This window comes from Osmerus eperlanus, chromosome 26, assembly GCF_963692335.1.
Source record: "Osmerus eperlanus chromosome 26, fOsmEpe2.1, whole genome shotgun sequence".
NCBI classification, from domain to species: domain Eukaryota; kingdom Metazoa; phylum Chordata; class Actinopteri; order Osmeriformes; family Osmeridae; genus Osmerus; species Osmerus eperlanus.
The window spans coordinates 1021979-1039649 of record NC_085043.1 but is presented as its reverse complement, the minus strand read 5'-3'; the positions used below and the strand labels follow the sequence as shown (position 1 = coordinate 1039649).

Below are 17671 nucleotides of genomic sequence, written 5' to 3'. Positions count from 1 at the left end.
TATCTCTGAAACCAAATAGCTTTCAATGTGGTTTGATATAATGGTAAGTGATTTTCTAGTACCAAATTAGCAATTTAGCATGGTTACTCAAGGATGAGATGTTGGAGTGATGGCTGCTGGATAAGGGCCTGTCTGGATTTGATTAAGAATTACTTTTTTCTCACAGTGATGATACTGTTCACGTTACTGTGCATCAGTTATGTTCTGACAATACTTTGTGATGACTTAAAGCTGGGTTAGGCAAGTTTTGCAAAGCTAGCTATTTTAGCTTCTGTTTGACATGATTCAAACCAAAATATCCCACCCCCCCCCCCTTCAAAGCCATTCCCACAAAACTACAGTAACATGCATTGAGTGCAGGGGCAGAGAGTGCGCGCAGATAGGTAGACATATAGGTAGCCTGGCCAATCATTAGTCTCGGAACGGTCTTAAGTCAAGACATTCATTTGACCATTTATTGTTAAACATAGACATGGAAATAGGTTTGACATTAGTGGATTGGATGTATCTAGGGGAAGCACTTCCTGCCTCTAGCATTAGCGAGCAACATACATAGAATATGAGGCAGGAAGTAAATAGAGAAATAGTCCTCCTTGATAGTAACACACAGACAACATGGGAGAGATGCTGGAGGGTGGCAGCAGCATAATAATACAACAACTGGGAGTGAGTGTAGGAATATCCGTGCTGCATTATAATACCGCCTTATTGGACGTGGGCCAATGGGCTTGAAGCAAGCTAACACAGGTGTAGTTAATGAGCGTAATGAGGCGCACTGCCCAAGTGCCATGCCTGAACTAGGCTTCGCTCATTAAGTGCAATATTTGACCACGTATTGTTTCATTAATAAAGAGGATACATACTTTTTGTGAGGTACGACAGACATTTTCCACTAAACAAAACGTCTACAAAAGAGTGATAAATTATAGAGAAACATAGATCAACAACACAATCTTAAAGACACCGAACATATATTAGAGCTCAGTGTAGTCTATCATTCAGTATGTGGAAAAACAAAACAAAACTACAGCCTTGCTGTGATTCAAAATGACGTTCAACAATCTACAAGGCTCTGCACAAAAAGTGCCTTTATGGCAAGAAAGGCTTGGCTGAAAAAGATTGTCCATAAAATGTCTTCTGGAAGATATTTCAAAGATGTGGTAAAAAGTATTGTGGTCTGATGAGACTAAAGTATAACTTTGGCTTGAAATGTACGTGTAGCATTAATCTAACACTGCCCATCAGCCAGGTAATACCATTCATACTAAAGTATGGTATTCATGGAATCATGCTCTCTGGATTCTTTTCAAAAGCAATCTGAAATCTGGATTTGGCAATCTTGGATTAATGGTAACAAAGTTTGTCTCACACAGCCAGAGCAACACTGGAGTTGCTTAAATGAAGAAAATATATGTCCATGAGCAGCCCAGTCACAGTCCATACCTTAACCCCTTTGAACATCTGTTGCAAAACATTAAAACGGACTCCACGACCATTCCCTAATCTGGCACGGGAACCTGGCAGGAATGGACAAATCTTGATCCATCACATTGTGAAAAATATGCATTCACATTGTGAAACAGACGTATTACCTGCGATAGCTGAGAGATATGGTTCCACTGATCAAGAGGAATTGTTTAAGTAAAAAAATAATTGCGAGTATACTAAAGTGTGGCATTCATAAAGTCCAAGGTAGTGGGAATTATTTGTGTAAAACAGTGAGGGCTCAATACTTTTTCAAAGTGCTGTATCTAGGTTGTTTGAGTAGGTATTTTGTGGCTTACAACAATATTATTAAATATGCATTAGTGTCATTGCATATTAACAATTATTTCAGACGTGACATGGAAAATAAGTTATGAATATCTGATGAGACACGATTCTCAGAACAGACATATATAAAAGCCCAAGAAAAGTGAGATGTTCCTCAATTTAAATCATCATCAAAGTCATTTTTGGCATGATTTGCATGTACATTCTAGTATAAGCTCAGTCATATTTGGCATTGTAAACGCCAAATAAAAATGCATTGCCATTTGGGGGGCTCAGTAAATCCATACCTGTAAGTAATTGCAGTGTTCTGAGAAAATAAAAAAAGGCCCTTAAAAACAAATGCACTAATGTTGACCAAAATATTTATTATTTATTCGATGCACATGGCTGAACCTAGCTAAAAAGCAAGGAGGAATGCATGTGGAATGAATGTGTCAATATCGCCTTAAATTCTAAGACTAAGATTGTAAAGAATGTCACCATGCTGATATGTTTATCAAGCTTGCCACAAATTAGTTTAAGATGAGAAAAGCTATGGCATTTCTATTTACTGTATTTTTCGGAAATAAAACCAAGGCTTGTCCCCCGATTTTACAGTTTTGTGGTTGTACGGCTTATATTTCGAAGCGGCGTATATACCGGTTTTAGAACAAAAAAGTGCCTTTGTCCCAAAATCTCTACAGACCATGCAGCTAATTGAATGCTCTACACTGGAACGGGGGCTTATTGAAAGATGAATTATTTACTGTGTCGTCTCAGTTACAGTATCAGGGCTTGGAAATACAGTGACTTGCTAAAGTAGGCAAATGGCTAGTAGAACATAACATTTCATAATAATTTCAGTAAATCAAACAGCTGCAAGACCCAGTGAAATGTTATATACAGCTAGCAAACCAACGTTAGCTAGCATCGCTAACGACATTGGCTAATTCAACTTCGGTAGGTTATCCTCAGGATTTGCAAGATAGCTAAACTTATACTATATCTAAAATAATTTTGACATACTATCCACAACCGAAGTGTGTTACGGCATGCTGTAAAATCGCCTATAGCCTACTTGTGCATTGCTTGGTATCATTGTTCCCGTATCAAGTGCGGCATATATTCCAGTGTGGGTTATAATCAGATTTACAAACACAAAGCTCCCATTCTGGTGGGGTGCGGGTTGTTTTCCGAAAAATACGGTACATCATAAAGAAATGTTAATACAGGCATGTTTACAAGATGTTGATGATTAATCAAGCTTGATGATGTGTGACATTTGAGTACAATATTCTGGGTAAAACTCAGTACTTTTGTCTTAATACAAAGGAGTGTTAACTTAAGAGTAAACAAAATATACCTGATATAAACAGGTGTCATGTGCACCTGTTTTGCCTGAAGAGAACAGACTGAGGGATACTGTAACGATCTGTCTAGTAACAGTATAAAAATGATAATAAATAAACAAAATCATACAGTGAACATATCAGTAGCTGTTTTTCACCATTTGGTTACAAAATACCTGTTTCACTCAGTCACCCACAAATGATTCACAGCTCTTTTTAAAAATAAGAATAGCAACAGCCAATCTAATGTGCTACTGCCCTTGGAGAAAAAAAAACAATATCCAAAAAAGTAAATTAGGTTCTATTTAACTATGTCTGTATCGCTTTACATACTTCTTAAAAATATGTTTTAGTTCTCCCCTTTGCAAGTGATAGACATAGTTAGTTAATCTTGTCCACTCAATTCCTTTGGTTTCAAGGAAGCCTCCTTGGTTTGTGGATTAATTTCCAGAAGGCCTTATTTGTCCCTTCTCCTCAGGTTTGTCTAGTTCCCCCCCCCCCCTTATATATACACAAGTTAGAAATATTTTGAAGACCCAACTAGCAAAAATGTCACTTATAAAACTAGTTAACAGTTAACCAGCACATACAAATTGGAGAAACAATTTGAGTGCATCATCCAATCTGTTTGGAGGAGAGCTGTATTGCGTAGTGACGAGGTAACAGATGTATTGTAGCTTATCTGAGGTTGAAGATAATCAAGTTTTCATGCGTTCTGGAATTTCAATATGCATTGAAAGGCATATGGCTTCATTTGAATTTTACACAGGGACAAGTCATTACATTTCTTTCCAATATATTAACTTTTCACTGCTATAGTCTTTACTTAACCTCTTTTACCTGAAAGTTATGTAAAAATATTTTTCAAAGCCTGAATAAACAACCATTTGTATCTCCCAAGAAATGTCTTGATGGACAACATTTAAAGAAATTCAGAACTTTCTCCGACTTTTATCATCTAGCACATTTAGAATATACCTTCTTTGGGGTAAAAAACTAACAAACAAAAAACAAAGGATTATAAACCATGCCATCTGTTGCTCAAGCTTAGAAATACCCACATTGTGATCCTAAAGTCACAATCTTTAACAGATAAATTGCTGTGGAGATATGTTTATTTTATTTTAAATATGTCAGGGTGAAAGAGGTTAAGAAGAATTATAAGTTTTTTGTTGTCTTTTTTCAAAGTGAATGCTTTTTTCTGTTGCATTTAAGCCTTTGTGGCACAATAAATATTGGCAAGTATGTGAAAGAAAGCCAGATAATCGATCACATTCCTAAATTGCTCAAGATTGTCTCAAGGCAAAAACAATTTATTTTTAGAAACTCAGTTATTCATACTCAAGTATTTTGGCAAAGTTAATTGAATTTGTCAAAATTCCGACAAGTAAACCACATTATCTTATGAATATCGATAGTAAAAAGTATAAAACTGTAACACAGAAAAATAGACAAGGCAAAATAGACAATAAATATCACTGTGTTCAGTGGTATATGAGGTTGTTGGAGTATGTGGCATTTCTTATGTTAGCTTTATCTGTTTTGTGAAGGTAGATGCGGTTTAAAGCGTAAATATAATTTATGCACTATGTAATGCAAAGTTTTCTATATTATTACAATGCAAACTACTGTTGCATTGCTCAAAACTTCTGTATGTTGTATAATTGAAAGGATTCTAAAAATGTAATTCCATACAGATTTGTAACCTATCACTTACATTTTCAACTTTTTCTGTCCAAGCTGCTTTAATACAAACCTTTACAGTTGTCTTCGGTTTGAATAATTCAAAATCTTACCCTCTGTATCCCTCTAACCCTGTTGTCTATTTTTTCTCTCTGTCAATCAGGCCCTGTAGTGGAAACCGATGCTTGGATCCCTTCTCCAAAGGAGGTACCTTCACTGCTGCCTTCCTCAGGCTGCCCTTGGCTGGGTGAACCCTCCTCATTGTGAACCCCTCTGGAGGTGACAGAGACTGTGGTGGTCTCTGGGGAGGCACTGTGGGCTACCTCCTGAGGGGCACAGCCAGGATGGTTCTTGCGGAAGTGCTGGTTGAGGATAGCCTGAAAGGGGAAGCTCTTGCCGCAGACGTGGCAATGAAAAGGCTTGTTGCCTGTGTGCTTGCGGATATGGTACTCAAGTTGATCCTTGCGTGTGTACTTCTTCCCGCAAATGCGACAGACAAATGGAGTAATGCCCATGTGTAGGCGCATGTGGCGGTCCAGACTGCCCTTTTGGTTGAACGACTTACAACAGTAAATGCAGGTGAGCCGTGGGTTGTAGCGGAACCAGCGGTCCCCGACCTGCTCGCGCAAGTATTCCTCATATCCACCCATGTCAAATACGGCCTGGTCCTCCCCCTGGCAAAGAGGCAAAGAAACAACAGATATATGTTAAGGTGAAGACTTTTGCACTGTCATCTCTAAGGAAGCAATTACATGTCAACTACATTAGGGGAAGCAGAAAACTAAGCATCTAAACAAACAAAAATACAGTGAACCCACAAATGCTGCTAGGCTTCAGCTTAAACTTTTGACAATGTTTTATATAGCCCTAGTTATTAGGGGTGCAAAACCGATCAATCTATGAGAAAACACAACCTAACACCCTTTGTCCTTCCCCTTTCCCGGAGAGTACCTGTCCAATAAACTGTCAGTATATCAATGACGAGTCACGTACTGGAAGGAACTGGAGAGAGGCAAATCATACGAAGCTAGGCAAGATAAGAATGTGTGGAGAATGGAGATGGCATTTGAAGGCTAAAGGTTAGCAAAAGGAAAAACAAAGATTGAATAATTGTTATGATTGCTTTAAATAGCCTGAGTATCATTTGCGTTAGAAATAATGTTGTTTTCATATGTTATCAAATCTCTGGATGTAAGATAATGTTATTCATGCAGAGAAAATACAGAGAGAACACTGAAATGGTAATGTTTTTTTCTTCCCCCTAATGTGCTAACCAAACCGAATCGAAACTGAAACCGTGACCCATAAACCGCAATACAAACCGTGGGTTTGTTGAATTGTTGCACCCCTACTAGTCATATAAAGTTTGTCTTAACTGAATAAAAACATTTTTTTACTGGAATTTTGTTTTCATTGATTAATTGCAGATGGACATTAAGCTAGAAGCTATATCAATATCTCTTTCAGACATCTGCATTCGCACTAGTTCTATTTTGCAACACAAAAGTTAGTTTTTGTGTTTGACAAAGTAAAACAATAACTAATATAGCTGCAAGCAGCAATGAGGTGGCCAAGCAGTCGAATGACCCATAAAACATATTGTACATCCTCAGAAGAGGGTTACGAGTACACACAACAAGTTTGGTGTGAATCCATCAAAGATTTGCTGAGATACGACCCAACTTCCTGTTTGCTGGCTTAACGGCACATTTTGATTGGCCGTACCGGGCAAACGGTTTTGAAAATCCAAAAAACATATGATGGCTTTTGTGAGGCTTGGTCTGAAGATGATCTCTGCCAAATTTGGTGAAGATTGGAAAACATTTGTAGGAGGAGTACAGAAAAAAAGTTTTTTCAGTCATTCAAAATGGCGGCCGCATCAATTCGGCTGTTATCACAAGTTATCATGTGTCACACATGGGATGTCCCAAGATATCATGAGACAAAGGAATCACTTAATAAAGGCAAACGAATCAACAGTTATTGGCCAAAACACATTTTTGCATCCTGCGGCCACGCCCAGTGATCACATGACACCAAATTGTTTGGACATCCTCAGATGAGGGTTCCGAGTCATCATACCAAGTTTGGTGTTGATTTCTCAAGGATTGGCTGAGATATGACCCAACTTCCTGTTTGGTGTCTTTGCTGCCGATTTTGATTGGCTGTACCGGACAAACGGTTTTGAAAATCAAAAATCTTTGGATAACTTCTGTGAGGGTTGCTCTGACGATGATGTGTGCCAATTCTGGGGAAGATTAAAGAAAAATTGTAGGAGGAGTAGGCTTTCAAAGGTTTTCGATAAAACCGGAAATGGCGGAAAATCTATATAACCGGAAATTGACGTCATAGGGTGTGTTGAACTCGTCTTGACCCAGGGAATCCAATGGTACCTCATTTTTGAAAATCGGTCATACGGTTCAAAAGTTACGTGTGTAAACACAAGTCCAACTTTGACCCGTTGGTGGCGCTAGAGTGCTCCAATGGGAGACATGAAACTTGGTGAATATAAAGAGGGGACTGTGCTTAATGAGTGTGCCAAAATTCACAACTTTTTACCATACGGTTCTAGGGGCTGCCATAGACTCCAATGGCAGAAGAAGTGTAAATATAGCTGCAAGCAGCAATGAGGTGGCCAAGCAGTCGAATGACCCATAAAACATGTTGTACATCCTCAGAAGAGGGTTACGAGTACACGCAACAAGTTTGGTGCGAATCCATCAAAGATTTGCTGAGATACGACCCAACTTCCTGTTTGCTGGCTTAACGGCACATTTTGATTGGCCGTACCGGGCAAACGGTTTTGAAAATCCAAAAAACATATGATGGCTTTTGTGAGGCTTGGTCTGAAGATGATCTCTGCCAAATTTGGTGAAGATTGGAAAACATTTGTAGGAGGAGTACAGAAAAAACGTTTTTTTCAGTAATTCAAAATGGCGGCCGCATCAATTCGGCTGTTATCACAAGTTATCATGTGTCACACACGGGATGTCCCAAGATATCATGAGACAAAGGAATCACTTAATAATGGCAAACGAATCAACAGTTATTGGCCAAAACACATTTTTGCATCCTGCGGCCACGCCCAGTAATCACATGACACCAAATTGTTTGGACATCCTCAGATGAGGGTTCCGAGTCATCATACCAAGTTTGGTGTTGATTTCTCAAGGATTGGCTGAGATATGACCCAACTTCCTGTTTGGTGTCTTTGCTGCCGATTTTGATTGGCTGTACCGGACAAACGGTTTTGAAAATCAAAAATATTTGGATAACTTCTGTGAGGGTTGCTCTGACGATGATGTGTGCCAATTCTGGGGAAGATTAAAGAAAAATTGTAGGAGGAGTAGGCTTTCAAAGGTTTTCAATAAAACCGGAAATGGCGGAAAATCTATATAACCGGAAATTGACGTCATAGGGTGTGTTGAACTCGTCTTGACCCAGGGAATCCAATGGTACCTCATTTTTGAAAATCGGTCATACGGTTCAAAAGTTACGTGTGTAAACACAAGTCCAACTTTGACCCGTTGGTGGCGCTAGAGTGCTCCAATGGGACACATGAAACTTGGTGAATATAAAGAGGGGACTGTGCTTAATGAGTGTGCCAAAATTCACAACTTTTTACCATACGGTTCTAGGGGCTGCCATAGACTCCAATGGCAGAAGAAGTGTAAATATAGCTGCAAGCAGCAATGAGGTGGCCAAGCAGTCGAATGACCCATAAAACATGTTGTACATCCTCAGAAGAGGGTTACGAGTACACGCAACAAGTTTGGTGCGAATCCATCAAAGATTTGCTGAGATACGACCCAACTTCCTGTTTGCTGGCTTAACGGCACATTTTGATTGGCCGTACCGGGCAAACGGTTTTGAAAATCCAAAAAACATATGATGGCTTTTGTGAGGCTTGGTCTGAAGATGATCTCTGCCAAATTTGGTGAAGATTGGAAAACATTTGTAGGAGGAGTACAGAAAAAACGTTTTTTTCAGTAATTCAAAATGGCGGCCGCATCAATTCGGCTGTTATCACAAGTTATCATGTGTCACACACGGGATGTCCCAAGATATCATGAGACAAAGGAATCACTTAATAATGGCAAACGAATCAACAGTTATTGGCCAAAACACATTTTTGCATCCTGCGGCCACGCCCAGTAATCACATGACACCAAATTGTTTGGACATCCTCAGATGAGGGTTCCGAGTCATCATACCAAGTTTGGTGTTGATTTCTCAAGGATTGGCTGAGATATGACCCAACTTCCTGTTTGGTGTCTTTGCTGCCGATTTTGATTGGCTGTACCGGACAAACGGTTTTGAAAATCAAAAATATTTGGATAACTTCTGTGAGGGTTGCTCTGACGATGATGTGTGCCAATTCTGGGGAAGATTAAAGAAAAATTGTAGGAGGAGTAGGCTTTCAAAGGTTTTCAATAAAACCGGAAATGGCGGAAAATCTATATAACCGGAAATTGACGTCATAGGGTGTGTTGAACTCGTCTTGACCCAGGGAATCCAATGGTACCTCATTTTTGAAAATCGGTCATACGGTTCAAAAGTTACGTGTGTAAACACAAGTCCAACTTTGACCCGTTGGTGGCGCTAGAGTGCTCCAATGGGACACATGAAACTTGGTGAATATAAAGAGGGGACTGTGCTTAATGAGTGTGCCAAATTTCACAACTTTTTACCATACGGTTCTAGGGGCTGCCATAGACTCCAATGGCAGAAGAAGTGTAATAATAATAAGAAAAGGTAGAAACACTTAAGTGGCTTCGCCGCTTCGCGGCTTGGCCACCAAATATAGCTGCAAGCAGCAATGAGGTGGCCAATCAATCGAATGACCCATAAAACATGTTGTACATCCTCAGAAGAGGGTTACGAGTACACGCAACAAGTTTGGTGCGAATCCATCAAAGATTTGCTGAGATACGACCCAACTTCCTGTTTGCTGGCTTAACGGCACATTTTGATTGGCCGTACCGGGCAAACGGTTTTGAAAATCCAAAAAACATATGATGGCTTTTGTGAGGCTTGGTCTGAAGATGATCTCTGCCAAATTTGGTGAAGATTGGAAAACATTTGTAGGAGGAGTACAGAAAAAACGTTTTTTCATTAATTCAAAATGGCGGCCGCATCAATTCGGCTGTTATCACAAGTTATCATGTGTCACACACGGGTTGTCCCGAGATATCATGAGACAAAGGAATCACTTAATAAAGGCAAACGAATCAACAGTTATTGGCCAAAACACATTTTTGCATCCTGCGGCCACGCCCAGTGATCACATGACACCAAATTGTTTGGACATCCTCAGATGAGGGTTCCGAGTCATCATACCAAGTTTGGTGTTGATTTCTCAAGGATTGGCTGAGATATGACCCAACTTCCTGTTTGGTGTCTTTGCTGCCGATTTTGATTGGCTGTACCGGACAAACGGTTTTGAAAATCAAAAATCTTTGGATACCTTCTGTGAGGGTTGCTTTGACGATGATGTGTGCCAATTCTGGGGAAGATTAAAGAAAAATTGTAGGAGGAGTAGGCTTTCAAAGGTTTTCGATAAAACCGGAAATGGCGGAAAATCTATATAACCGGAAATTGACGTCATAGGGTGTGTTGAACTCGTCTTGACCCAGGGAATCCAATGGTACCTCATTTTTGAAAATCGGTCATACGGTTCAAAAGTTACGTGTGTAAACACAAGTCCAACTTTGACCCGTTGGTGGCGCTAGAGTGCTCCAATGGGAGACATGAAACTTGGTGAATATAAAGAGGGGACTGTGCTTAATGAGTGTGCCAAATTTCACAACTTTTTATCATACGGTTCTAGGGGCTGCCATAGACTCCAATGGCAGAAGAAGTGTAATAATAATAAGAAAAGGTAGAAACACTTAAGTGGCTTCGCCGCTTCGCGGCTTGGCCACCAAATATAGCTGCAAGCAGCAATGGAGGGGCCAAGCAGTCCAGAGCAGGACATGGCCTCCATAGCACTTGTGCAACAATTAAGTCACAACAACCTGTTGCACTCATGCAACACACCAAGTTTGGTTGAAATATATGTTTGCGTTCAAGAGTACTGATAGTTCAAAGTTATTTTTCTGGTATAACACTGCAGGCCTCCTCTGCTCCTCATGGGAACGATGGAACCCAAGTTTGGTGACAATCGCGCAAATGGTTGCTGAGATATGCTCTTGCGCCTCGTTTGGCGGCTTCGCCACCGCTTTTGATCGTCTCTACCGAACAAACGTTTTTGAAAATTGAAAATTCTTCTGATTGCTTTTGTGAAACTGGGTCTAAAGATCATCTTTGCCAAATTTGGTAAACATTGGACAAAAATTGGGGCGTGCAAAAGGTTTTTATACTTTTCCATGAAATCCAAAATGGCGGCCACGTCCGTTCGAATTTTATGAAAAGTTATTAATAGTCAGGCTTGATATCTCACAAGACATCAACAGACAAAGAAATTACTTTATTAAGGTAAACACTTCAACAGTTATTAGCCAAAACACGTTTATGCTTCCGGCCACGCCCCCTTTTAGTTACATGACACAATTTTTGGAGGACATCCTCAGAATAAGGTTCCGAGGCGGCGTACCAAATTTAGTTTCACTGCCTCAAACAACTGCTGAGATATGACTTCACTTCCTGTTTGGTGGCTTTTCTGCTGATTTTGATTGGCTGTCACGGACAAACGGTTGTGGGTATCAAAATGCTCTACCATAACTTTTGTGCGGCTTGGTCTGAAGAGCATATCTGGTAATTTTGAAGAAGATTTGACAAAGATTGTAGGAGGAGTAGGCTTTCAAAGGTTTTTGATAAAACCGGAAATAGCGGAAAATCTATAAACCGGAAATTGACGCCATGGTGTGCATTGAATTCGGCTTGATCCAGGGAATCCAATGGTACCTCATTTTTGAAAATGGGTGATACGGTTTAAAAGTTGCGTGTGTAAACACAACTCCAACTTTGACCCATTGGTGGCGCTAGAGTGCCCGAGTATGGGACATGAAACTTTGTGAATTGGACCAGGGGACTGTCCCCAATGAGTGTGCCAAATTTCACAACTTTCGACCAAGCGCTTCTAGGGCCTGCCATAGACACCCAGTCTTAAGAAGTATAATAATAATAATAATAATAATAATAATAATAATACTAACAATAACAATAGGTGCCTCGCAGCTTCGCTGCTTGGCCCCTAATAATAATAATACTAACAATAACAATAGGTGCCTCGCAGCTTCGCTGCTTGGACCCTAAATATAGCTGCAAGCAGCAATGGCGGATTCCTCCTAACATTGTGAACCATTGAAAAATGTATATTCTTCAAAAATTGTCACTGTATGGAAACATCCATGCTGTAGACTTACCAATGGGATACCAAATCTGAAATGCAATACCATCAAGATCCACAAGGGCTTTTATTTCAAGCCAAGGAGTGAAGGGAGGGGGCTCTGTGAGCCTACCCATTCCAGAAAGCCTTGTATCTTTGTGTATCAGGGCGTGGCCTGTAGCGTCACTTATGGGTGATATTGGGCCATTTGTGGTGTGGTAGTTACTCTTGGCCTATACTATCAATGTTTCAGGATTTTGAGAACTTTTTACCATTGCATACAAAATCGGAAATGCAATACCATCAAGATCCACATGGGCCTTTGTTAAACACCAAGGAATGAGTGGGGGCTTGGTCAGCCCACAATTGCCTGAAATGTTGTGTATGCGTCTCGCCAAGCTTGCGTGTGTGTCAAGGGAAAGGCTGAGTGTGTGAGAATGTAGAGCGCGCGCGCTGAGGAGCAGGGGAGACATTTCATTGGAAATTCCCTTAACAATTAGCCAAGCATGCATTTTTCAAATATTCACCAAAATTCAACTTTTCATCTTACAGTCAACTTTTTCTGAGATTTGTGTACTAAACATTCTCAAGAGTCTTCATTAAATTGTGATTTAATCAGAGTTTTTTGACTGGCGGATGTGTAAAGCATTATTTTAGCGTTAGAAATAAATTAGATTTCCTTTATTTCAATCATTTTTTAAGATATTAATTTGCCTTCTCACATGGGAACATGATGTAGTGTCTTTCACGTGACACACCAAGTTTGGTGTTGATAGTTCAAAGATTTGCTGAGATTTGATCCAACTTCCTGTTTGGTTGCTTTGTTGACGATTATGATTGGCTGTACCGCACAAACGGTTTTGAAATTCGAAAATCTGTTGAAGAGTTCAGTGAGGGTTGCTCTGACGATGATACCTGCCAATTCTGGGGAAGATTGGACAAAAATTGTAGGAGAAGTAGCGAAAAAACGTTGTAACGGTGCGGCTGCCCGTTACCGCTAGCAAGCAACGTGCCGTCGCGGGGAAGCCGTTCATGCACCGCATGGCAAACGTTGTGCGGGGCTGGGCAGTGGCACGGGGATATCCTGTGTCCGGACAGAGGAAAGACCCGACGGAAAGTCGGAAGGGTCTTTTTAAGACGTGAGCGCACGGAACGTAAGACTTTGTTGGTGGAAGGACAGGGGTGTTTGTATAAGGTGAGCGCTGGGGAGCTATTTAGCGGGCTAGACATTGTGTAGCAGGATGGTATGGGTATTTACCTGTCGGTAGTATTTTAGGGAATGTATTTATTTTTAGTTAGGTGGAGTAGGTAGTATAGTAAGATTAATTGATTTAGGAGGGGGATATTGGTCAGAATGGTTGAGGCTGCGCAGATAAAAGTGCAGCGCAGAGCAGGTGGAGGCAGTGGGGACTAAGGGGAACAGCCGACCACACCTCTGGCGAGCAAGTATGTGAAATGCCGAAATGACCTGAGTTAGCGGAAATGTTTTGAAAGTGTCTGGTTATTTGGGAAGTTGTGTAGGTAGGGGAAATTAGGGTTCCAGAGTTTTCATTTGTTTCATTTTATTAAATAAAACCTGCGGGGATTGACTCTAACTCCTTGAATCACTGCCTCCAAGTTTTTGATCATCGCTGCAAAGTTGGCCATCCTACAATTGGTGTCAGAAGAAACTGGAGCGCCTTAACAGGGGGCAGTGTTCAAGATGCCGCCTAAACCCAAACCAGCCAAGGGGGCCGAGGCCTATCCCCAGTCAGGGGAGGAGGGGGACACCACCTCAAAGCCAGCAGATGGAGATGAGGCCTCAACATCTACAAAGTCAGCAGAAGGGGCAGTGGCAGAACTGGCCGGGCTTATGAGGACATTACTACAGGTGCAAGAGCAACGAGATCAAAGATGGGAGAACGTGGTGCAGTCCCAGGACCAGCGATGGAAGACAATTAATCACCAATTTCAACAACTTCAGGGCCAGGTGGGAGACATCCGTCAGGGCAACGAGGGGCCAAGGCCCAGGACACTCCAGTCGCCTGCAACAACGGAAGAACCCAGAGAATTCGTTAAGGAACCTAAGCTTCACCCACTGTCCAAGGACGACGACATTGAACCTTTTCTGGCCACATTTGAGAGGGTGGCAGTGACGTGCAGATGGCCAGAGTCAACATGGGCCATACGGCTGATACCACTGCTGACTGGGAAGGCCCGCAGTGCATTTGTTTCTATGGAGATGGCGGAAACAGGGGACTATGCGTTGGTGAAGGAGGCCATCCTAAAGAAATTTAACATAAGCCCGGAGACCTACCGTCTGAGGTTCCGCACGACAGAGATCTGGCCGGATGAGACGCCCAAAGAACTGTATGTGCGCTTGAAAGACCTCTTTATAAAGTGGGTTAGGCCAGAGAAGCACTCTGTACAGGAAATTACAGAAATTATCATTCTGGAACAATATATGGATATGCTGGGCACAGAAATGGCTATCTGGATCCGGGAGCACGATCCCAGAACTGCAGAGGAGGCAGCTAGATGGGCTGGAGTGTTCCAGTCTGCCCGACTAGGCACCATGGGTCCAAACCCCAGCCAGCGGGGCGCAGCTAGAAGTAAATCTAGTGGGGGTTGGGAGAGTCATGGTCAAGGCTATGGTAGACCTACAAGTACTAGATGGCCAGATAACACCAGACAGGACGTTCAGTGTTACTTCTGTGGGAAATGGGGTCACACTTAGCCAAACTGTCAGGCAAGGAAAACGCAGGACACTAGTGTCTGCTATACACCTAGGCCACATACACCACATATACCTAACATCACAGGTCACACAGTTCAGGTGCTGGTCAATGGAGAGTCAGCAAAAGCTCTAGTTGATACCGGCAGTTCACAAACACTGGTTCACGAGAGTCTAGTTCCTGAGGAGTTGGGTAGTGGTCAGCCCTCAGTAAAAGTATGTTGTGTCCATGGTGATGTGAAGAGCTACCCAACTGCTGAGATTTTTCTTACTGTTAGTGGCCAAACTTTTTTCATGTCGGTGGCGGTAGCACCGCAGCTGCCGTATAAGGTGGTGTTAGGTCATGATCTCCCAATTTTATGTGACTTAGTTCCCCAGGTTAAGCACTGTAATGCAGTCACTAGGGCCCAAGCTGCTAGTGAGAGGAGGGCACTTCCTTTTGCTGAGGCTGAATTGGTGCTAGATGTGGAGAGTAGGCCGGGAAGGAGGCATTTGTCAAGGCAGGAGAAACGCAGACAGAAGTTAAAAGGGACAGTTGGTCAGAAGGAGCAAGAGTGGCCACGGCCGGAGATTACATTGGACATTGATATACCCACAAACATTGGGGAACTGCAGGTACAAGACAAGACCCTGGAGCTATGGTTTCAGAAAGCGACAGGGGGCGACAAAGAGACACCGGGCACGGGTAGTCTCTTGGAGAAAGAGGGATACATACTGAAGAATCAGATGCTGTATCAAGTGAAAGGAGGGATTGAGACCTTGGTGGTGCCAGGCCCCATGAGGCAGAAAGTTATGACACTAGCCCATTCTATCCCATGGTCAGGACATCTAGGGAGCCACAAAACCCTTGCCAGAGTTGGTAGCCGGTTTAGTTGGCCCAATATGTACACGGATGTAGCAGAGTTTGTCCGTACATGTTCTGAGTGTCAGTTAACATCAGGCAGAGCAGCCCCACGGGCACATCTTCATCCTCTTCCGATCATCGATACACCCTTTGCACGTATTGGGATGGATATAGTCGGCCCATTAGAAAGAAGTAAGGGGGGGTATCAATACATCTTAGTAGTGTGCGATTATGCCACAAGATACCCCGAAGCATTTCCCCTTAGGAACATCAAGGCAAGGCAGGTAGCCAATTGCTTGATACAGCTATTCTCACGGGTGGGGGTGCCGAGAGAGATAGTGACAGATCAGGGCACTAATTTTCTGTCCCTACTTCTGAGACAAGTGTACAGTCTCTTAGGCATTAAAGGCATTAAGACCACGCCATATCACCCCCAAACAGACGGGCTAGTGGAACGGTTTAACCGTACCCTCAAAACCATGCTCCGCCGCTTTGTCTCACAGACGGGAAAGGATTGGGATGAGTGGCTGCCGTACCTCCTGTTTGCATACAGGGAGGTTCCACAGGCCTCGACTGGCTTCTCGCCCTTTGAGCTTCTTTATGGTCGGAAAGTGAGAGGTCCATTGGACCTACTGAAGGAGCTCTGGGAGGGGCCCAAAGACGAGAAGCAGAATGTGGCACTGTACGTCATCCAGATGAGGAACAGGCTGGAAGAAATGTCCGCTCTGGCGCATCAGAACATGGAGATGGCGCAGAAAAAGCAGAAAACATGGTATGACAGAAAAGCCAGGGAAAGAACTTTTGTGCCAGGCCAAAGGGTGCTGCTGTTACTGCCCACTGATGACCGCAAACTCCTTGCCAAGTGGCATGGCCCCTATGAGATCACCAAGAAAGTGGGAGACGTCACCTATGAGGTCTCTATGCCACAGCGGGGTAAGAAGAAACAGACTTTTCACATTAACTTGTTGAAAGAATTCCATTCCAGAGAACAAATGGAGACGCAGTTGTTTGTCCGAGCGGTGATTGAAGTAGAAGAGCCGGAGGAGCAGTTCTTCCCTGTTGGGACCACCTCACAGACCGTGGACCTTTCTCACCTGGAGGAAGGTAAGCAGCACCAGGTGAAGGTGCTGTTAGATCCCAATGTGTTCCAGGAAAAGCCTGGGCGGGCAACGGCAGTGGAGCACGACATCATCCTGCGGCCAGACACATCCCCCCAGCGGAAGAGCTACCGGGTGCCAGAGAGATTGGTGGCTGGCCTGAGGGAAGAGCTGGATGTCATGCTGTCACTGGGAGTTGTGGAGCCCTCCTCTAGTGACTGGTGCAGCCCAGTGGTACTGGTGCCGAAGCGTGACGGCACCATCAGATTCTGCATAGACTTCCGGCATGTCAATGCCCTCAGCAAGGTGGACCCTTACCCGATGCCCCGGATTGACGATCTGGTGGAACGGTTGGGGGAAGCGAAGTACATCTCCACAATCGACCTTTCCCGGGGCTATTGGCAAGTGCCCCTGAGGGAGCGCGCAAAAGAGGTGACGGCTTTCCAGACCCCTTTCGGCCTGTACCACTTCCGGGTAATGCCGTTTGGCCTGCAGGGGGCGCCAGCAACTTTCCAGAGGCTAATGGATGGTGTTCTGGCGGGCGTCCACAAGTTTGCCGCGGCGTACCTAGATGATGTGGTAATCTATAGCGATAATTGGCAGGATCACATGTATCACCTCACGCAGGTCCTCAAACGTATCCGGGAAGCAGGCTTGACCATCAACCCAAAGAAGTGTTCGCTGGCAAAGAAAGAAGTCAGTTACCTGGGCTACGTGATCGGCAATGGCGTCATCCGGCCACAGGTGGGGAAGGTGGAAGCGATTCGCAGCTGCACACCTCCAACAACAAAGAAGAAGGTGAGATCGTTCCTGGGGTTAATGGGGTGGTATAGAAGGTTTATCCCTAACTTCTCCGAGAGGTCCTCTCCCCTTTCGGGTCTCACCAGGGCTGCGTTGCCAACC

At 43.0% G+C, this 17671-nt stretch overlaps 1 protein-coding gene across 1 annotated transcript in view; it reads right to left on the bottom strand.

Moving 5' to 3' along the window:
* Positions 1-441: 441 nt before the first annotated feature.
* zbtb37 (zinc finger and BTB domain containing 37) overlaps positions 442-17671 on the bottom strand; it is a 43851-nt gene continuing 26621 nt past the window's right edge. Inside the window, exon 4 of the mRNA XM_062452502.1 lies at positions 442-5458. Coding sequence (XP_062308486.1) covers positions 4940-5458 — 519 coding nt within the window. The 3' untranslated portion in view covers positions 442-4939. The remainder of the gene's footprint in view (positions 5459-17671) is intronic.